This window comes from Suncus etruscus, chromosome 1, assembly GCF_024139225.1.
Source record: "Suncus etruscus isolate mSunEtr1 chromosome 1, mSunEtr1.pri.cur, whole genome shotgun sequence".
Taxonomy (NCBI): Eukaryota; Metazoa; Chordata; class Mammalia; order Eulipotyphla; family Soricidae; genus Suncus; species Suncus etruscus.
The window spans coordinates 207,768,709-207,790,959 of record NC_064848.1 but is presented as its reverse complement, the minus strand read 5'-3'; the positions used below and the strand labels follow the sequence as shown (position 1 = coordinate 207,790,959).

The following is a 22,251-nucleotide window of genomic DNA, read 5'->3' as shown; positions in this document are numbered from 1 at the left end:
GCTGTAGTAACACTCCAGCCCCTCTTTATATAAATATATATATATATATATGTATATATATATAAGTTTAGATATATATTTTTTATTTTAAACATATATATTTTTTGGTTTTTGGGTCACACCCGGCAGCACTCAGGGGTTACTCCTGGCTCTACGCTCAGAAATCGCTCCTGGCAGGCTTGGGGAACTATATGGAATAATGGGATTCGAATCACCTACCTTCTGCATGCAAGGCAAATGCCTTACCTCCATGCTATCTCTCCAGCCTTTTACACTTTATTTAAACACTGTAGTTTACAAAGTTGTTTATAGTACAGTTGTCTTGGGCATTAAATGTTCCAACACCAGGGGCCGGAGTGGTGGCACAAGTGGTAGGGCATTTGCCTTGCACACGCTACCCTAGGACGGACCACGGTTCAATTCCCCAGCGTCCCATATGGTCCCCCAAGCCAGGAGCGACTTCTGAGTGCATAGCCAGGAGTAACTCCTGAGCGTCACCGGGTGTGGCCCAAAAAAACAAAAAATAAAAATAACAAAATAAATTATTCTTTTTATTTTTGGTTATCTTTGGGCCCCACCCAGTGGCGCTTAGTGGGTAACTCCTGGCTCTGTGCTCAGAAATTGTTCCTGGCAGTCTCAAGGGGACCATATGGGATACCAGGGATCGAACCCGAGTCCATCTGGAGTTGGCTGCATGCAAGGCAAATGCCCTACATCTGTGCTATCTCTCAGGCCCCAAAATAAATTATTCTGCATTGTTTATTACAATGGAATTACTGAAAAATAATTCAGCAAATTTGTGGAAATTGTTATAGCTCTCAATGGGGCCATTAAGTCATTGTCAGAGTTGACTGAGTTGTTTTTGCTACTTGAGCCTTCTGAGTAGTTTGTTTATTGAGCTAAGTTGTTCCTGTGCTACTTTCTCATCTAACTTGCTGCACTCTGACTGGACTGTCAGGATTGTGGAACTTGGAGGTGTCACACTCCAGGAACCCCAGGATCGGTGGAACAACCTGAGGAGCTTACACAAGGGCAGCTGTGGGATGTGAGAAGACCCCAGTTTCCAGCCTGAAAATCAGCACACCTGGAATTTCTGTCAAAACTGATTTGCTGGGGCCTGAGTGATAGCACAGCAATAGGACATTTGCCTTGCACGTGGCCAACCAGTAACAGGCCCGCTGCGATTCCCAGCATCCCATATGGTCCCCTGCGCCTGCCAGGCATGATTTCTGAGCACAGAGCCAGGAGTAATCCCTGAGTGCCACTGAGTGTGACCCAAAAACAAACAAAACAACCAACTGATTTGCAGACGAGTCATGAAGCAGTGAGGTTGGTCAATTGGCATGATGAAAAAAAAAAAATTGGCATGATGGTGGCTGTGGGGTGTGACTGTCAGGGCTTCTGCAGGGCAGGGACTTGGCCTGTCCCTATCCTGAGGGAACCTCAGCATTTTCAGCTGGGAGACAGGTGCACCCATGAATTTTAATGGCTTGGTTGACACCTCCTCTGAGATTAGTTGTGAATCTGTGAGGCCATTGCCCCCCTCATGTTTCTGTCTTTTCTATTTTTTTTTTTTTTTTGATTTTTGGGCCACACCCAATGATGCTCAGGGGATACTCCTGGCTATGCGCTCAGAAATCACTCCTATATGGGGGACCATATAGGACGCCGGGATCAAACCAAGGTCTGTCCGCGTCCAAGGCAAACTACCGCTGTGCTGTCGCTCTGCCCCCCACTCATATTTCTCTCAGTAAGTTTCTTTAAATACATTTCACATGAGAAGCAAGCAAGTTGTGTGTTTGCCTTACATGCAGCCTGCGTGGGTTTGATCTCTGGCATTCCATTGGTCCTCTGAGCATCACCAGGAGTAACTCCTGAGTGCAGAACTAGAAGCTAAGTTCTCATTCAATATTGTAAGATGACACCCAGCTGTTAACCCGATACGAAGGCATTCCTCCATCCAGGTGGGCTTTTACATATCAGAAGAGAGATTTATGGGAAGAGGAAGATGGGGGACGCTTTGGTTTTGGGTTAATAGCCGGGTGTCATCTTATACAGCACCACCCGTTGTGGGCCCCCAAAATGTTTTTTGCTTCACTTAAAAAAAAAAAATAGGGCCGGAGAGATAGCATGGAGGTAGGGCGTTTGCCTTTCATGCAGGAGGTCATCGGTTCGAATCCCGGCGTCCCATATGGTCCCCCGAGCCTGCCAGGAGCAATTTCTGAGCCTGGAGCCAGGAATAACCCCTGAGCACTGCCGGGTGTGACCCAAAAACCCAAAAAAAAAAAAAAAAAATAAACCGGCCCGGAGAGATAGCACAGCGGCGTTTGCCTTGCAAGCAGCCGATCCAGGAGCAACCAAAGGTGGTTGGTTCGAATCCCGGTGTCCCATAGGGTCCCCCGTGCCTGCCTGCCAGGAGCTATTTCTGAGCAGACAGCCAGGAGTCACCCCTGAGCGCCGCCGGGTGTGGCCCCAAAACCAAAAATAAATAAATAAATAAGCCGATTTGCAAAAGAACAACTCCGGGGCTGGAGAGAGAGCAGAGGCAGGGCGTCTGCTCGCACGCGGCCCCAGGCTCTGGACTCGCTCCCCGGCATCCCACCGGCCCCGAGCGCTTCTTTCTCCTTTTCGGCTTCTGGGCCCCGGCGACCCTCAGAGCCACGACGGGCAGGGGCGGTGGCCGCCCCGACGAGCAGGCCAGAGCGGGCGAGAGCGCGGACGACGGAGCCGTGGCGGGCGCCCCCTGACCCACCGACACAAAGGCCGGGCGCGGGGCGCGGGGCGTGGGGGGCGCGGGGGGCGCGGGCGCGCCACGGCGGCCCGGGTGCCCAGCCAAGCCCCGGGGAGAAGTGCGCATGCGCGGAGCGGAAGCGCAGGAAGGCGGGGGATCAGAGGGCGCGCGCGCGCACGTGGATACGTATACGCACGCGCACGCGCACGGCGCATCGGGGCCTCCCCCGCCAGGGGACGCGCCGGGCGGCCGGGCTCGGGCTCGGCCTCGGCCTGGAGCGGAGCAACTGTCCGCGCGGGCGCAGTCCCGGCAAGCTGGCGTGTCCGGAAGTGACGTCACCCGCCCGCAGGCCGGAAGTCGCCGTGTCAGGAGGCGCCGGGCCGGGTCGCACCGGGGCCTTGTCGGGGTCCCCGCGTGGCGCCACTGCGGGGCCGGCGTAGCCCGCGGGCGGCATCGAACGGCGCTCAGCTCCAGGCAGCCGATCATTTCTAGCTGTTTTTGTGGCACAAGAGCAAATCTGGGGCTACTCCTGGCTCTGCTCTGCTCGAGGAGCGTGTGGGGCGCTGGGGATCGAAGCCTGGTCGGCCACAGGCAAGGCGGCACTTTCACCCAGGCCCCCAAGTTGCTTTTCAGTTCTTTTGTTTTTGATTTTTGACCGGCATCTTCCGTGTGCGATAAGGTCTGGGCCACCGCACCCCCAGGCCTGCCTTTTCCCTTGTTTTTATTTCAGCGTCGCGATTTACAATGCTGGTGACACGAGTGTTTCAGGCCTCAGTGTCCAGCCCCACCCTCCACCTTTGATTCGACTGTGGCCCAGCACCTCCACCTTACTCCCTTCACAAATTCATTTTAGAAAAGAAGACCTGAGGGGCCGGAGTGTTGGCACAGCAGTAGGGCGTTCGCCTTGCACGGGCCGACACGGGAAGGACCCCGGCATTCCATATGGTCCCCTTTGCTTGCTAGGAGTGGCTTCTGAGCACAGAGCCAGGAGTAACCGCTAAGCGCCGCTGGGTGACCCCCCCCGCCCCCGCCAAAAAAAAAAAGACATGAGGCAGATTGATGGAAATCTGGGGATCTGAGGGAACAGGCAGATGTATGGGCATAAAGGGGGAGTGCAGGAATGTGATGAAGAATTCTAGGGACAAAGGCCCCAAATCCCAGAGTGCAGAAATGGAAGCAAAGCAAAGCAATGCAAAATGCCCTGTTCTTCAAAACCACTTCAGCCTTAGTGGCTAATTCACTTGTATAACTACACTTGCTTCCTGGTTTGAAGAATTAAACACAGTGGCCTCTTTGTTCAGGCCGGAGCAGTCAGGGTCACCTGAACTCTAGGCCCTCTGGAAAAAAACTTTCTCTTTTATCCACTTTGGGCTGCTATCTGGATTCTTCCAGCTTCCCCTAATACTCATAGTGTAGTTAACTTTATGTTTGGGGCCATACCTGCAGGTTCCCAGGGGTTAGCTCCTGGCAGTGGGATCACATTATGGATACTGGGGATTGAACCCAAGGTTGGCCCTGTGCAAGGCAAATGCCTCTCTGAGCTATAGCCCCAGTCCAGTTTAGCTGACTTTCTCTAAACAGGAAAGGCCAGATTCCAATGTTTCTTTGTAAGTTTGAGGGAAGGATGGTTAGAATAGACTTGCATTGCCCAAAGCTGAGTTTTTGTTTTGGGGACACACCCAGTGGTGCTCAGAGCTAATTCCTGGTAGAGACTGGTGGAGCTGGGAAGAGAACCTTAGTAAGGGGTGTGGGAGATGAAACTTGGGTTGGATGCATGCATAGTTCCAGCCCCTAGGCATCCTGGGTTAGATTCCCAGCTATGAAAGATAAACCACAGACATAGGCAAACCATGCTTCCTTCCTATTGGAGACCTTGCGGAGACCCAGCCATGCTGCCTGTCACAGTTACAGAGAAAGATGTGGCCATGCTGGGCTGGCCAGAGCACGGGAAAGCTTTCGTCAGCATCCTGTGTCCTGAGCTGGCACTTCTGTCATTCCTCAGCAAGAAATTGCCCCCTCTCCTCTCAGCAAACACTGCACGTGCTAGACCCACAATGGCTGCTGATTCCACGGCTCCAAGAACCCACCATAAGGTGTGGCCAGACCCAACCCCAATGCAGAGGGTTTTGTGTACATTGCCACCCTACCCAGAGGCCCCTTTCCGGACCTGGAGGTTCTCTGGGGCCTGGGACACATGACCCCTAGACACCCTTCCCTAGGCACAGGGACTGTCCCGCACACACTGACCCTGGACACACACAGGGACTGCACAGCACACAAGGCTGCTCATTCACACGCTTTGATGTTTATTCACAGTTATAACAGCAGGTACAATGTAATTGTACACAGATTAAAAGCAAAAAATAGATAATTTACCACCAACCACACATCCTGCTAGGAGCCCAGTGCAGTCCCATGGGACCCCAGCGAGGCGCACAGCACTGCCAGCAGCAGAGTTGCCTCTGTCACAGATACCCAGTGCTGTGGAGTCCCATTTCTCAGGGCTGTGTGCACTCGTCTGCAGGCGTCCCTGGGAATTGTTCCCCTCCCAGCAATTCACAAAGCAGAGTGCTTGTGACCGACGTGGACGATAAGGTCTAGGTGACCTGTCCGAGAAGGGCGCAGACATCCTCATCCCTCTGGTTGTGCTGCCAACCTTGCCAGCTGTCTCTTCTGCTGAAACAACACAGTGGGAATTTGGGGAGCTGTAGGGCCCCGTCCCAGGACTTAGCTTTTGACTGTTGACTTGTTTTCATTTGGGGGCCACACCCAGCAGTACTAGGGGGGGACTTGGTGCTAGGATGACACAAGTTGGTTATGCAAAGCAAGCACCCTTCCATGGTGCCTTTGCTAGTGCTGAGCAGACTGAAGAAATGCTGTGGACCCAGCTCCAACGGGGCCTCTTGGTTTTAACAGGAAGTGGAATCACATCCGGCACATTCCCAGGAGTAACTTAAAGTGCCCAAGAGGGGCCAAGGCGAGAGCACAGCAGGAAGGGCACTTGCTTTCCATGCGGCTGATCCAGGTTCAATCCCTGGCATCCTATATGGTCCCAACTCTGCCAAGAGTGCTTCTTGAGTGCAGAGCCAGGAGTAACCCTGAGCACTGTAGTGTGGCCCCCAAACCAAAGTGAGTAGAATTGGGATACCAAGGTCCAGAGCAATAGCACAGCGGGTAGGGCATTTTCCTTGTGTGCTGCTGACCTGGGTTTGATTCTAGACATCCCATATGGTTCTGCCTGCCAGGAGTGATTTCTGAGTGCAGAGCCAGGAGTAATCCCCGAGCACTGCCAGGTATATTCCAATACAAAAAAATAAAAAATAAAAGAATTGGGGTGCCAGGACACTCAGTGGTTCCTCTTGGACCTCAGGCCTGAGTTGCTGTCCTCCCAAAAGGAGATGTTTACTGACACACCTGGATGACTCGACTCCCTGAGGCCCCCAGACTCACCTCCCTCACCACTTGATGTCCCGGCCACTGACAGGCTGCCCAGGGCCCTGATGTGCTGTGTGCAAAGCCTCTTGAGCTCGTGGGGAGTCGGCGCCATCCAGCCATTCCCGGTACAGCTCCTGCACGTGGGCGCTGCTCTCGGGGCTCCGCACGGGGACGGCAGCGTATAGGGCCTCCATCTGGCCCAGCAGGGTTCTGTCCTCCGGGTGGGCCTGGCCGCGGCCATTCAGGCAGCCTGGAAGACATGGGCGACGGGCCCAGCCACTGTGAGTCACAACCAGAGCACATGGGCTCCTCTCCTGGAATCTGGTCCTGAGACTCCCCAGTCATGCTCCCATCTCCTGGACCCCTCCCTTGGTGCACAGGCTCTGAAGCCATAACTCAGGGGTTGGGGTGCTCCCGCCACTGGCCTAACTGGGGTTCCTTCCCTCTGGGCCCGATGTGCACCTACCCCCAGGACAGGCCAAGACCTCCACCAGGTGGTAAGGGGCTTTGCCCCGCTTCAGCTTCAAGACCACGTTCTGGATGTTTCGGAAGCCGTAGGCAGCCGCGAAGCGCAGGAGGACGCGGCCGTCCCTCTCCAGGGTGACTTCCTGCAGGTCTCTGTTCCTGTGAAGAGCGCCCTATAAATTTATCACCTTCTAGAGGCTCCCAGCCAGGCCCCAGCCCCGCCGCCCTCCCAGCGCCCACTGACCTCAGGGTGCGATAGGTGACCTCGCCCACGTCCTCCTGGAACAGCTCCTTGGCCGCATGTCTGAAGATGTGCGCAAGGTAACCGTCTGAACGGGCCCCGTCGTGCCGCCACAGGTCCTCTTCCAGGTCTCCAAACCTTGAGAGGCAGGAGAAGGCAGGAAATCAGCCGGGGTGTCCAGGGAAAGGATGCAGGGGGAGCCTGCCTCCCACAGGTTGGCCGCCAGTCTGCCTGGTTGGGTCACCCGGGACTCATCCTCCTGCCCTCCCTCCAGGGAGCCTGTAGCAGGTGCCAGCCCTGAACTCGGGGCCAGAAAGCGCCCACAGCAGGCAGGACCCCACCACTCACAGCGTGTCCATAGCCGTGTCCTTCACCGCCAGGTCCCTCTGCTCCATCATCTGAAGGATTTCTCCTACGGAGATCACAGGCATGAGGTCAGGACAGCCACGAAGGGACTCGGAGAGGGCCCAAGGTGCAGCCATTGCTGCCCACCCCCATCTCCCGCAGGACAATGGAACTATGATGATGCAGGCCCACCAACCAGGGGGCTCATGCCAGTCTCTTCCCGTGGAGGTCAGGGAACCAAGAAAACTCAGGAGGCCACTTCCCAGAGGGCACAGATAGGTGCAGTCCCGACTCGCTTCAGGTACCTGTGCAGCCCAACCCAGAGGCCCGGCCCTGTCCCTGAGCCTGTCTTGGGGTCCCCCTGATTGGACCAAGGGTTTCCTGAGCACCTAAGGGTGCTCGTTCTCGAGTTCACCCACCGCAGTGTTCTGTGCTTTGGCTTTCCGGGCCACAACTGGTGGTGCTCAGGGATCACCCCGGCAGGCTTGGGGAACCCTGTGAGGTGATGAGGACTGAGCCCAGCTTGGCTGTGTGCAAACAAGCACCTGAGCACTGTACAAGCACCTGGACTGAAAGCTTTCGTTCTGGCAGTGCCCCAGGCCGGACCCAGATATGGACATGCACAGCCAGGCCACTCCTACCCAGAGCAGACATGGGTCCAGACAGGGCTGTGCATGCACCGGGGGAAACTTGGGGTTCCCAAAGTCTGGGTCTAGGTCATGGGGGCCCTCACCTGAGGTCAGCACACAGTCTACGTCCTGGAAGTCTTCCCCAAGGGCCTCAAATTTCCGATCATAGCATGGCGCCACGACCACGTGGAAGAGCTTGTCCGGGGGTAGGTTCTGCAGGAGGAGCCACAAACTGAGCTGGTGGACATGGCTGGTGCTGCCGCTCCTTCACTCACTGGATTGTTCCTGGGGGCCCACCGCCACCCCCCACCCAGGGCACCAGCACCTGGGATCCCACTCCCTGTGAGCACATCTGCCTTGAGGCCAGGCCTGGCCAACAGAGGGCAGAGTGCTACAGAGGGGCCACCCTAGGGCCACAAGAGGGCACAGTCACCCTGGGTCAAGGTTCAGAGAGGAGTTTACCTGGCGCCTGGCAAAGAAATCTTTCACCAGAGAGCCCATGATCTGCTGGGGGGACTTGGCGGTGCAGAGGTGGGGGATGATGGGGTCCCCCAGCACTCGCTCAGCGTATCGGACCCAGCCTGTGGAGAGACCCATCAGCGCCTGTACAATCTCCCCAACGGTCCCACATAGAGTCTTCAGGAAGTACCGCTGGCCCCAGGGCAGATAATGGTGGGAGCCATCAAGAGGCAGCAATCCAGGGGCCCACCCCACTGAGTTCCTGGGAGGGACGGCATGGTCTGGGGATCCTTTGGGACACTCTCCCTTGTATTGTCCCCCATCTGCCTTCACAAGGGGCTCAGCCCCTAAATGGCAGCAACAGCCCCCAGCACCATGGGGCATCAACCTTAACCCAACCATTCCCAGCCCATGGGGCAAGAAGAATCCCCCAACTTCTTTATTTTGTTTGTTTTGGAGCCACACCCGGCAGTGCTCTGTGCTTAGGAATCACTCCTGGTGGACTCGGGGGACCCTATGGGATGCTGGAGATCGAACCCAGGTCATCCGTGTGCAAGGCAAATGCCTCCTCACTGTGTTTTGCTATGGCCCTTAAATCCTGCGACCTCTAAGAGTTGTCCCAACACAACATTCCGTGTCATCAAAGCTCAGGATGAGCACTGATGGGTGAAACGCAAGAGGAGTGACTGGGGCAGAACCCAGAAGCTGCGACACGCCTGGGAGCTGGCCCCCCTGTGTGGCCCAGCCAGCCTGCCCGATAAGATTTCCTGGGCCTTCCCTAGTCCTAATCCAGAACTTCTTGTTTCTAGAGCCCAGGAGACTGCGTGGCCATCAGGCACCAGACTAGACTGTCCACGGAAACTGATATAGGCCAGAAGAGTCCCTGGGCACGGCCATCTGCAGCCATCGGGTCTAGCAGACAAGGTGGGCCTAGAGATGAGCTGTGACATCACCCACCATCACTCAGCGGGTCATTGCATCTTGGGGTTTTAGCACCTTGCAGGGCTCATGGGCTCATCTACAGTGCCAGGGACAGACCAGGGTCAGAGCAAGGTCAGCCTCATGAAACACTCCTGGTAGGCTCAGGGGCAAAGGCAGTGCCAGAGACGAAACTGGCCATATGAAAAGCTAGCATCTTAACTCCTAAACCACCTCTGGCCCCAATATACCCTTCTTTTTTCTTTTTTTTTTGGGGGGGTGAGGGCATACCCGGTGACGTTCAGGGATCACTCCTGGCTTGGGGGACCATATGGGATGCCAGGGGATCGAATCGAGAGGTCTGTCCTAGATTAGCGTGTGTAAGGCGAATGCCCTACCACTGTGCCACTGCTATGGCCCCTCTTCTTTTTCTTGATTTTGATTTTTGGGATCATTCTCGATGGTGCTCAGAACTTACTCTGACTCTGCACTTAGGGATCACTCCTGACAGGACTCGGGGGACCACATGGGATGCTGAGGGCTCAAGCCCCAATTAGCCACATGCAGGGCAAATGCCCTTTCCATGGTACTATTGCTTGGGCCCTACATGTATTTTTCTCTTCTTTTTCTGGGTTTATGGGTCACACTTGGCAGCACTCAGGTGTTACTCCTGGCTCTGTGTTCAGAAATCACTCATTCCTGGCAGTGCTCAGAGGACCACATGGGATGCCAGGGATCAAACTCGGGTTGACCACATGCAAGGCAAATGCCCTCCTCCTTGTGCTATCGCTCCGGCCCCCACATTCCCTTATACCCCATTCACTCAGAATCCCTTGGAGCACCAACACACAGTGCAGAGAAGAATTCTCAGCATCCAGGGTGCCCACCCACCCCAGGGTTCATACGGTGCTGGCCGGGACTCACCGGGGCAGGCAGAGGTCAGCATGGGTAGCGCTGCCTCTGTCTCGCTGTGCTGGCGGAACCGGCGCACAAATTCCTTCTGACTCTCCAGGATGCTGAAATCCGCAGCGATCGTTGTATCGAACACATAGTGCACCCCTATGTTCAGGGATGGGGTGCTCAGCTCCATACATAACACTCGAGAGCCCTTTGAGACACGCGCACACACACACACACCCCTACACACCCGTGCTCCCTCGCCGTGTCCACCAAAACGTCCCTTTTGCTCATGTTCTTGCACCCAGGGGTTCTGGGAGTTGGAGACTGTATGTCACAGGGAACCGAACCTGTGTTTCCTGCAGTCAGTGGGTGTTCAGCTCTCAGAGCACGTCCTGGCCTGTATGACACATTCTGGTGGCCAGTCTTGGGCCAGCACCCCACCCCCCCCTGACTGTGTCCATGAGACAGAAGTTGTGACTCCAACAGCACCTCTTCCAAGCCACCGTGACACCAAGTCCCAAGTGTGGTCCTGGGATCTTTATGTGACATCCTGTGGGGGCCACACCGAGCATTTAACCTCCTTTATTCGGAGCATGACGAGGCCAGGGAGTACAGTGGGCAGGGAGACTGGCTTGCAGGGGACATACCAAATCTATATGCTCCCCTGAGCATGCCAGGAGTGATCCCTGAGCCCCACAGATGTGGCCAGGAGCCCATCTAACAAAATCAAATAAAAGGGTGCCCGGCAGGAAGGATGGGGTCAAAAGCCAGTAGTAAGGATGGGTATGGTTTTAACATCTCCTTATTATTTATTTATTTTTTTTTTTTTTGGTTTTTTGGGCCACACCCGTTTGATGCTCAGGGGTTACTCCTGGCTAAGCACAGAAATCGCCCCTGGCTTGGGGGGACTATATGGGACACCAGGGGATCGAACCACGGTTCTTCCTTGGCTAGTGCTTGCAAGGCAGACACCTCACCTCTAGCGCCACCTCTACAGCCCCTCCTTATCCTTTTTTTTTGGGGGGGGGGGTTGGGGTCACACCCAGCAGCACTCAGGGTTATTCCTGGCTCTATGCTCGGAAATTGCTCCTGGCAGGCTCAGGGGACCAATTGGGATGCCAGGATTAGAACCAATGACCTTCTGCATGCAAGGCAAACACCTTACCTCCATGCTATCTCTCCGGCCCCATCTCCTTATTCTTTTTTCTTACTTTTGGAACTTTGGGCCACACCCGGCAGCGCTGAGGGGTTTCTCCTGGCTCTGTACTCAGGAATCACTCCTGACAGTGCTCAGGGGAGCATATGGATGCCAGGGATTGAACCTGGGTTGGCTGCATACAAGGCAAGCTCTCTAGCCACTGTATTATTAATCTGGTTCATCTCTTTATTCTAATGGGAGATCTCGACGCCTTCCCAAAGCTGCTGTGAAGTAATGAGCTGGCAGACAGGCCCCAGCGGTCTCCCTGCCACACTTGCCCGGCTGGCACTGCTGACAATGTGTCCCTGCCTGTCCGACACACCATTTCTTCTGCCCTTCTTGCCCCAGGAAATAGATAGCTTTCCTTGTGCCCTGTGTACACAGCAGGTGAGTGATGCTGCCAGCCACAAGATCTCGCAGATGTTGTCTTGCTCATTTCTTTGACAACTAAGCTCCAGAGACTCACGTTACCAAGTCAAAACACCCAACAGTGCCTCCCTTTGGGGCCAGTGACAGTGGCGTTTCAGGGCATGCAGCTCATCCCTGGTACCCCGTATAGGCTCCTGAGCACCGCCAGGAGTGATCCATGAGCACAGAGCCAGGAGTAAGCCCAGAGTACTACTGGGGTATGGTAAGGTCCAACAACAAAGAAGAAAAACCAACACCTCCCAAAAATACCAAAGGTGCCTCACCTAGACTTTTGAGGAAGCCGCAGAGTCTCCGAGAAGCATCGGTCACGCTGAGGCTGAATTTAGCAGCAAAGTAAGGCAGGGACTGGGGACACACGGACGCCGCCAGCACCTTGTGCTTTGAGGTGTCGCATTTCTGCAAGAACAGGACAGATGTGGGCACTCAGTCTTTGAGGGCAGAAGGGCAGCATGCTCGGACAGGAAAGACGATGACATGGAGCTCGGGGAGCCTGGCACCCTGGCACTGAGAAACCCACCAGGAGAGAAATACAGCAACACGGAAACTGGAAGAACCCTATGTACTGTGTGTATGTTTCTGTGCATGCGTCTGTGTGTGTCGTTTGTTTGGGGGCAAAACCCTGTGGTGCTTGGAGACCAGTAGGGGTATTGGGGATGGAGCCCAGACTCCGGGCAGGCGAAGTGTCTAGTACTGCCATCACTTGGCCCCCAGCCCTGGAAAATGGGCTATTTCGTTTTGTTTTTGGGTCATACCCAGAACTCCTTCGTTTGAAGCATGTCCTTGCAGTCATTTTTCTGCCCCCACTTAATCACTTTCAATTAGGGGCACATGCCACTGCATCCCCCTTCTTGAGATGTGGACTTTCAGGGCCGGAGTGGTGGCGCAGTGGTAGGGCATTTGCCTTGCACGTGGCTGACCTAGGACGGACCGTGGTTCAAATCCCTGGCGTCCTATATGGTCCTCCAAGACAGGAGCAATTTCTGAGCTCATAGCCAGGAGTAACCCCAGAGCATCACCGGGTATGACCCAAAAACCAAAAATAAAATTTGGGGAGAAAGACATTTCCCTCACTTTGGGGCCCGTTTGCCTTGCACGTGGCTAACCTAGGATGGACCACGGTTTGATTCTCCAGCGTCCCATACGGTCCCCCAAGCCAGGAGTGATTTCTGAGTGCATAACCAGGAGTAACCCCAGAGAGTCATTGGGTGTGGCCCGAAACAAAAAAAAAAAAAAGAGATGTGCACTTTCATACTACAGGGCCACTTCCCCTCTGGAGAAACCCATGTTCTCTCTGGAGCACGAGTCTGAGATTACCTCTCGCCTCCCCTTGCTAGCTCCCCAATTCAATTGTTTTACTTAAGATATTTTATATTAGGGGCCGGGCGGTGGCACTAGAGGTAAGGTGCCTGCCTTGCCTGCGCTAGCCTTGGACGGACCGCGGTTCGATCCCCCGGTGTCCCATATGGTCCCCCAAGCCAGGAGCAACTTCTGAGCACATAGCCAGGAGTAACCCCTGAGCGTTACCGGGTGTGGCCCAAAAAAAAAAAAAAAAAAAAAAAGATAAAAAAAAAGATATTTTATATTAAGCTGTTCAATTTACTGCATTTTCTCTCCTGTTTGGACCTTGTCAAATATCTTGATCCACTCTGTGGTTCTGTGCAGCTACAGAAAGAGCAGGAATGTCTCTATTAAAGCACGGAGGCAAAGTGGACCTGCCAGAGTGACGGCACAGTGGGAAGGGAGCGTGCCCTGCATAGTAGCCCTAGATTCAATCTCCAGCTTCCCATACGGTACCCGAGCCCTTCAGGAGTGAGTGAGCCTTTATTTGTTTGTTTGTTTGTTTGTGGGCCACACCAGATGGCGCTCAGGGGTTATTCCTGGCTCTGCACTCAGGAACCACTCTTGGAATAGGCTCAAGGGACAATATGGGATGCCGTAATTGAACCCTGGTTGGCCATATGAAAGCCAAGTGCGTTACCACTAAACTGTCACTCTGGCCTCACCCCCCTCTATTTTTATTTTTGTTTGTGTCTTTGAGGGGGCCACACCCAGCAACACTCACTATTTACTCCTGGCTCTGCTCAGAAATCACTATCAAGTGTGGGAGACCATACGGGATGCCAGGGATCGAATCTGGGTTGACTTTGTGCAAGGCAAATGCCCTCCTCACTGTGCTATCACTCTGGCCTCCCACAGGTCATTTTAAAGCAAAAATACAAAGTTGGCCAAAAAGCACCCCAAAATAAGGAACAGCAAAAACAGACAGACAGGGGCCAGAGAGCACAGCGGTAGGGCATTTGCCTTGCATGCAGATGTATGGTGGTTCAAATCCCGGCATCCCATATGGTCCTCATAGCCTGCCGGGGTGCTTTCTTAGCACAGAGCCAGGAGCAATCCCTGAGCAATGCCGGGTGTGACCCCCCAAAACAAACAAACAAAAAAACACATATTTATCAATACAAACAAGCCAAAGTAAGAACAAGCCTTAAGTCCACAGCTGCAGCACCACGTTCGCCACTGAGGAGGACAGCGCCCCCTGCTGGGCCGTTTTGAGCACCATGCACAGGCACAGGTTCCAGCTCCCGCTGCCGCCTTAGTTCCTTCCACATGTGCCCGGAACACTGCTCATCGAGCAGCACAAGACTACAAGGGCCCAACACGGAGCGGGCCTGGGCCAAAGCCTAGACAGCCAAGCGAGCCACACTGATCCATCATGACGGGACAGGAGCAGACATGTGACTTGGGCGGCCGGGGCCAACCCTGCCCTCCTATGAGGGCCCAGGCCTTTCTCTCACCCAAAAGGCACCAGCCGGAGCACAGGGCCAGTGTGGACAGGGCGGGCCCAGGTCTAGGCCGTGGGGTGGCTCTGTGGCACGGACAGACGCTGCCCAACACGACTGCCAGGCTCTGAGCACTGTCCTTTGAAACGGACAGTCATGCACCTCACCAAAGCCTCAAAGACACGTTGGGAGCACCGTCACCAGAGAAGGGTGCAAAGGGCTGGAGACATCGTCAGAGGCACAGGGACTGGGAGGGGGGGAGCCATCACCTCTGATGGGGACACACTCAGATCTCACATGGTGAGCAGCACATCTCACACCTCAGACCTCAGACCATGAAAACACCTCAACATGTCAACCTCAGACGTTGAACACACAAGGACAGCCACAATGCGGTCAAACTCTTTACGGTGACAGGCAGAGCAGAGGTTCTGCAGGCCACATCCCGGCCCATCTTCTCCAGGACGAAGGAGGGAGTGGCGGGTCTGGCAGGGGGCTGGGTGCCAGCATGTGCACTTTGTGCGCAGGTCAGTGCTTTGGGGCACAGCATGCCAGGCCCAGCGAGGGGGCGTGAGTGGGAGCAGAGCCACAGACAGGTCCCAAGCCCCAGAGCACGGGATGGTCCCCAAACTAACGGATAAGTGAGGGGCATGTAGGCATGTGGCCTTGGAGTTCTGAGAGCTTCAGTGTGAGCGACATGCTCCCTCACCATCTACCTCCCTGCTGTGAAGGCCCACTGCTCAGGTTGCCCAGGGTTGGGCCACTAGGGCTGTGGTGCTGGGCGGGAGAGTCTCCACAGTGCCCTCCGGGCACCGCCGGCCTCTACCATGCCAGCCCCACCACGAAGCCCACTGAGGGTGCAGGCAGGAGGGGAGCAGGATGTGGGAAGTCTGCTCCGAGGGGAGGGGCAGCAAATGTCTCTAAGGTTGGGAACCCCACACCCCAGGGGGTGAGGGGGCACAGCACCTACCTTATTAAGGTTAAGAACGTGGAAGAAGTTCTGGGTGTTCTGCTGGGAGACTCGGGCGCCCTCTTCGGCCGTCACGCAGCTGTCACATGCCAGGCAGTCACTCAGGAGTATCTTGGCATCGGCCAGCTTGTGGAACTCTCCCTTCTGCAGGAGACAAGGACCTGATATGGCCTTGGAGGCTTGTAACGTGAGCTCAGCAATGGAACAAAAGTGACACTGAAGCCCGGGCCACACACAGGCCAGCCAGTGAGAGTACCACAGGGACCCGAGGCAGCTCAGCCTGGTGGCAGCAGAGCCCACAGATGAGGGGCCGGTTGCTGTCAGCCCTGCCCCTCCTGCTGCTGTCCCGCAGTCACCCAGGAGCTCTGGATCTCTGGATGCCGGCAGCGGATCCCCCACTCCCCTGAACTTGGGGCTCACCCCTTCACACCAGTTATCATGTTTCTTTTTCTTCTGTTTTGGGGGTCCCACCTGGCAGTGCTCAGGAATTATTCCTGGCAATGTTTGGGAGACCCTACGGGGTGCCAGGGATCAAACTCAGGTTGGTTGTGTGCAAGGCAAATGCCCTCCTGGCTATGCTCTAGTTTCGGCCTCTCCAGTGCACTCCTGTAGACAGACCCTCCCAGAGCAGCAGCCAGTCATAGTCTTTCCCAAGGCCCAGCACTCCCAGGCCCCAGGGCGCCACACTGCCGAGGTTCCCATGTTGTATTACGGGTGACACCGTCTCTCCCAGCCCACTGCACCATCCCGGTACCACAGTTCCCAAAGCCAGGTCCTTCCTTCCTTCCCTGCATCCCCAAACAGGAACAGCACCTGGCTCTCAAACCCACCCTCATGTAATGGTATGGTGCCCAGAGATATGCCAGGGCAATGTACACTGCCAAGACCCTAGTGGGCCCACACACATGATCCACAGGGCCTGGCATATAGCAGGCCCCAAATGGGTACCGCTGAGCCACCCTGGGGATGCTCCTGTTCCTCAGCCAGTCACCCCAGGATCCTCTGCGAGTTGCCTCCCAGGCCCCACTGAGCTCCAGACAGGCGCTTGTCCTCCTACCACCCCACTGTCCCGGAGTACTGCAGAGACCTGACCTCTGACCCACACCCTCAGGGCCTCTCTAGGCCCACAACCCTGCTCTGGCCCAATGACAGCCCCAGTGCCTCCTCCCTCCTTACCACTATGGGGCATCCACCCACTAGGCTGGTGGGGTGCAGGCCAAGCCCCTGCCTTATCAGCCCAACCACACCTGGGGGAGGGCACCTCACTCTGCACAGTAGGATAAGGAACTCCTGGGGGTGGATGTGTGGTCAAGGGACAGGCCCCAAGCAGGAGAGGAGGTCATGTGCCACTTCCTCTGGCCAGCTCTTTGGCAAGGGGGGCATGGAGCTGCCAAGAAGCTGGGTGCCTGCACCCACTGCGGGATCAGCTCAGGCTCCCAGGATCTCCCTGCAAGGCCTGTGCCCAGCGAGATGGTGATGTAACATATAGGCCAAATTCCAGCCAGCTCAGGGCAGAGACTCGGCATACCACAGCCACGGGCACGGGCACTGCCAGGTAACTCAGCTGTGAGGAGGCCAAAAACACGCCAAGAAATAAGCTTAGAGACCAAGAGACGGGGGGGGGGGGGGCGTGTTTCCTCTCGACACCCACCTATACACAAGACTCACAGGACAGGGCGAAAGACACGGAGTTTACTAAACTAGCACAGCTCTGGGAACAGAGTCTCTGCAGCTGGTTGGTTGGTTCCTGGTGCTGAGGAGCCCCACACCCCCAAGCTGACACAGACCCCAAGCGTCTACTTGCCTCTCCATTCTCCTGGGCCGGGCTGGGGAGATCCTTGGACGCATCCTCTGGGTCATCGGTCTTTGTTTTCTTACTACATTCCTAGAGGAGAAAGGCACACACACAGAAAAGGACTCAAAAAGATTTCTCCCCTGAAAATGGTGCAGGAGCCCCAACGACCCAATGGACGACAGTCACTGGGCCACAGAGCAAGAGCGGCACACAGGGGCCGCCCTGCTGACCCCGCGGGACATTTTTGCAAAACTCACCGGAGTGTCAGTGCGGGGTCACTGACACTCGGGTGAGTTTGGCAAAAGTGTCCTTCCCATAAACTCGGAGTCTGGTCCGGGCCCCGGGCTTCAGCTGACGCTCTGCTGGCCCTGCCAGGTGCCTGGAAGCGCCGCCGCTCTAATTCAGATCGAGAGGAAAGTCCCGAGCACCGTCCAGGCCAGGCTGGCGCTTGCAGGGCTGGTGTCGGCGGCCACCGAAGCTGCTCCGGGCTCTGGCCCCGGCCCCGGCCCCTCAGGGGCACTTCCCACCCCTTGGCCCTTGCTGACACACCGCTGGCCAGCCCGGGAGGCGAGTCCCGCACGGAGGCCGCGGGTGCAAAGGGCTGGGAGCCTGCCTGGGTCCAGACCCAGCCCGGCCCCGGGCGTCCCGAGGCCGGGACCCCGAAGCCCGCCCGCTCGCCCGCCCCGGGCAGGACCAGACGGGCCGGGCCGGGCCCCACCTTCCGCGTGCAGTGCTCGCACTTCATCTGGAGCGGGCGGCGAGGGGCCCGGCGGGCCGAGCACAGCAGCGGGAGCCTCGGTCGCCGCGCCGGCCGCCCGCCCGCTCGCCCGCCGCCCTTTGTCGCCTGCGCCCGCGGCCGGGGCCGGGGAGCCGCGCGCCGCAGCCAATCGGAGCCGCGGGAGGGCGCGGCGGCCCCGCCCACGACGCTCGCGCCAGCCAATGAGGCGGCGGGGCGGGGCGGGCCCGACGCCGGAGCCCATCGGAGCGCTCGGGGGCGGAGCGACCGCCGGGCTCGACGCCGCGGAGGCGGGCGGACTCTCCGGAGGGTCGCGGTCCGCGAGACGGGAGGAGCGGGGCGCGGGGCGCGGGCGGGCCTTTGCGCGGGCGCCGGGTGCGGTCGGGGTCCCGGGGCGATCGGAGCGGTCCGACCGCTGCGGGGGAAGGCGCCGCCCGGCCGGGAAGGGGCGGAGGCCCGGCCCCCGGCTCGCCGCCATGGCCGCTCCCGGGCGCGTCACGTCGCCGGCGAGGCTGCAGCGCGCAGGCGCGTGGAAGTCGACCACGTGGGCCGGGAGCGCGAGGCCGCAGCGCGCAGGCGCGTGGAGCTCGACCACGTGGGCCGGGAGCGCGAGGCCGCAGGCGCGCGTCCCGCAGAGCTTCCAGTTCTGTGCACCGGGCTCAGCGTCAGCTGCTTTGATGGCGCCAGTTTAAAGAGCACGTGCCCAGCGGGTCACGCAGAACCGACACCGCGTGCGGCGCCACCCTGCCAGGTGTCCTGTTAGATGTGAACAAAACGGACCTTTCCTATGAACCGCCATTGTGATCGGTCTGTGCGCTTTTAAACCTTAGTAAGATTAAAATGCTTTTAAAGTAGTTGGAGGCTCACCAGAAGCTGTAACTCTAGTGGTTCCGGAGAAGTAGCATGGAGGCAGGCCGTTGGCCTCGCCTGCAGAAGGACGTGGCTCGAATCCCGGCAACCCATAGGGTCCCCCGAGCCTGCCAGGAGCGATTTCTGAGCCTAGAGCCGGGCGTGACCCAAAAACGCTCAGCAAAACAAAACAAAAAGGCCTCTGGTGCGTAGTGTCGGAGCCGGACCTATGTAGGCTGATTGTGAACCTCGTTTATCTTGGTTTCGGGCCACACCCAGCAATGCTCAGGGCTTACTCCGGGCTCTGCACTCAGGCACTGTACAATCACCTCACGCGCCTTACCTCCAAGCCCAGGTGAACTGAATCGGAATCAGGGTCGCACAGAAATCATCCGGAGCAGGCTGAGGGGGGAACACGTGTAGTCTGGCAGTCTTCTACCTAGCATGGCACTCGCTGCCTGCCAGATTGATTGAGTGTAGAGATCGCCCCTGGATGGGGCAGTAAACCCACCCAGGCTTACAAGTAAGGCAGTCTTCGTTTTGGGTGAAACCAAGTTGTAAACAAGCAGATACAGAGAAAGGGATAAACTTCGTTTTAGGCAAGATAAGGTGTAACCCAACAAAGGATCATCCAGGCGGAGCTCAGGGGATCCAATGGCACCGAGGAGCAATCCAGAGTTGGCTGCATGCAAAGCAAGCTCCCGTCAGCTGTGCTATTGCTCTGAACCTGGAATTCAGGTGTTTGGGTTTTTGAGCCACGCTCAGAGGTGCTCGGGTTATTCCTGGCTCTGCGCTCAGAAATCAGTCCTGGGAGGCTGGAGATCAAACTCAAGTTGGTCTTGTGCAAGGCAAACACCGTAACACCCTGCTGTGCTATTGCTCCAGCCTCAGGCTTGGTTCCTAGGTTGGGGGGACATTGGGGCACTTGCCCATGTGGGAGCCCCAGGCTCATCCCGCCCGTCGGGGGATCCCGGAGCCAGCGACCACCCGGCGCAGTCCCGGCTGGGCCGTCTGCCCGGCTCGCGGCGGCCCCGGGTCCTGCGCAGGCTGCCGTGGGGCGTCCCGCGTGCGGGGCCCAGTGGGATCCCAACGGCGAGGGCGGCGGGCGAGCGGACCCCGCGCCTCCCGCAGAGCAGCTCGGGCTTCGGGGAAGACGCAGGGGAGCACGTCCCACCCCCAAAGAGCGGCTCTGGGCCGAGGCCAGCTCAGGGCTGCCTTCCCTCCGCGGCAGCGGCTGCCGAGGCCGCCAGGTTCGGGCCAAGTGGGAAATCCAGCGGCGGGAAGGAAGTCAGCTCGCCAGGCGCGTCGCCCCGCCCACTGCGGAAGTCCGTGGTCCCGGAGGCCGGAAGTGGAGCCCACCGCGGACCTCGGAACTCGGCGAGCTCCGAAACCCGGAAGTCGAGCCCGCCGGAAGCGTCGCTCCGCCCACCGCGGACGTCGGTGGTCCCGGAGGCCGGAAGCCGAGAGCCGAGCGCCGAGCCCCGCAGTCGGCGCCCGCCACGCCCGCAGCTGCGGCCGTCTGCCGGCCGGTCGGCCCGTCCCGGGGCGCGCTCCGAGTTCCCGCGCCGGGATGTACATGCAGGTGGAGACGCGCTCCAGCTCCTGCCTGCACCTGACGCGCGCGCCCGGCGTCCGCTCCTGGTCGCTGCTGGTCGGTAAGCGCCCGCCGGCCCCGCGTCGGCCCCGCGGCTCGTCCGCTGCGCTCGGGCGGCTGCCTGGGGGCGGGGGGGGGGAGCCGGCCTCGGTGGCTGCAGCCCGCTCTGTCTCCGCAGGAATCCTGTCCATCGGCCTGGCGGCTGCCTACTACAGCGGCGGTGAGGACCCTCGCCCTGCCCCGAGAGAGAGAGCCTCGTCGGAGGCCCCGGCCCCCGGGCTCTCTCCCTGCACGCCCGGCCTTGCCCCAGCCCTGGCCCGGGATCTCGTGTGTGTGTTTGTCTGTGTGTGTGTGGGTGGGCGCGTGTGTGTTCGCGTGTTCGCACTTGCTTGTGCTCTTTAGGCAGAACTGGCCCCGGGGCTCCCAGGGCCCCCCTCACTGGCTCCTTTGCTCTCTGCAGACAGTCTGGGCTGGAAGCTCTTCTACGTCACAGGCTGTCTGTTCGTGGCGGTGCAGAACCTGGAGGACTGGGAGGTGAGCCGGTGACCCCCGCGTTTCCATCTACGCCACCTACTCTTGGCTGGCACAGGGGGCAGAGCCCAGTGTCCGGGTGCCAGAGTAGCAGGTTGGCGCCACAGAGCTGCGCTTGGGGGGCTGCTACCGGGAACAGGAAAGCAGGGTCGGTGCCGATGCCGATGCCCAGAGTGCTTACGGGGCTGGCTGCCCCTTCTGGCTCTTTGCAGGAAGCTATCTTCAACAAGAGCACTGGGAAGGTCATCCTGAAGACGTTCAGCCTCTATCGGAAGCTGCTCACCCTTTCCCAGGCCGGCCACGACCACGGTGAGGCTGGGGAAGGAAGGGGGCTGATGCCCCCCAGCTCCGCATGTGGCCATGAGAACCAGAGGTGGGGAGCATTTCCCCACCGGAAGGGCAGTGCCACGCAGGGGAGCATGAGACAAGGCTACCCGTCATCTGTCCTCATTAGCCCCAGGATGTGGGCAGGCTACACTGGGTGGGCCCTGGGCTGGCGCGTGTCCTGGTCCTGACCTGGTCGTGCCCACAGTGGTTGTCCTGCTCCATGACATCCGCGATGTGAACGTGGAGGAGGAGAAGGTGCGCTACTTCGGCAAGGGCTACGTGGCTGTGCTGCGCTTCGCCACAGGCTTCTCCCACCCCCTGACCCAGAGCGCAGTCATGGGCCACCGCAGGTAGAACTGGGGTGGGCAGCGGGGCAGAAGTGGGGGTGCTGCTAGCTGCCCTGACACCAAGTGGTCACCCTTCCTCCTCCTGTACTGTTGCCCCAGTGACGTGGAAGCTATCGCCAGGCTCATCACCAGCTTCCTGGAGCTGCACCGCCGGGAGAGCCCCACAGAGCTGTCTCAGAGCAGCGACAGTGAGGTGGAAGGACCTGGGAGCCAGCACTGACACGTGGAGCCACCAACCCCACCCTGACGTCCCTGACAGCCACCTGGGACCCTTCTACCAGACTGGATGGAGCTGTAGGCTCCAGGGAACTGCCTGCCTGCCCCAAGCCAGGTGGGGCCTGACAGGAAACAAACCCCCACAGGGTTCTGGTGCAGGCGCCTGAGTCCCTGAAAGGACGTGCTGGATGAGCTCTCACTGGCATCAGCTCTGAATGGCCACAGGCTAGATGTCTCCAGTGGGGTAGGGGGGGGGGGTTACCTGGGGCTGTTCCCCAGGTCTGAGCACACAGACCACCTGCCTCAGGCACAACCAGCCAGGCACAGGGGAAGTCATTGGGTCTTCGGCCTCACTG

General features: G+C 58.0%; 2 protein-coding genes across 3 annotated transcripts; one reads left to right on the top strand and one right to left on the bottom strand.

Annotated features, from left to right (window-relative positions):
- Positions 1-5,199: 5,199 nt before the first annotated feature.
- Positions 5,200-18,133, bottom strand: NARF (nuclear prelamin A recognition factor). Of its 2 annotated transcripts, none has more exons than XM_049776456.1 (12): positions 18,014-18,133; positions 17,305-17,385; positions 15,501-15,644; positions 12,014-12,146; positions 10,148-10,282; positions 8,309-8,427; positions 7,951-8,059; positions 7,221-7,284; positions 6,876-7,010; positions 6,633-6,790; positions 6,182-6,416; positions 5,200-5,407 (listed from the first exon to the last, which is right to left on the bottom strand). In XM_049776456.1, exons 1-11 carry the CDS (start codon positions 18,038-18,040, stop codon positions 6,187-6,189), a joined length of 1,335 nt encoding a protein of 444 aa, XP_049632413.1. In that variant the 5' UTR covers positions 18,041-18,133; the 3' UTR covers positions 5,200-5,407; positions 6,182-6,186. The 2 variants fall into 2 exon arrangements, with proteins under 2 accessions (XP_049632413.1, XP_049632404.1); XM_049776447.1 differs by having other exon boundaries at positions 5,200-5,404.
- A 2,317-nt stretch (positions 18,134-20,450) lies between these two features.
- On the top strand, positions 20,451-21,907 carry LOC126013761 (cytochrome b-245 chaperone 1). Its single transcript, XM_049776970.1, has 6 exons — positions 20,451-20,535; positions 20,653-20,694; positions 20,935-21,008; positions 21,218-21,314; positions 21,538-21,682; positions 21,779-21,907. The coding sequence occupies exons 1-6, from the start codon at positions 20,451-20,453 to the stop codon at positions 21,897-21,899; spliced, it is 564 nt and encodes a 187-aa protein (XP_049632927.1). The 3' UTR covers positions 21,900-21,907.
- Positions 21,908-22,251: the final 344 nt, after the last annotated feature.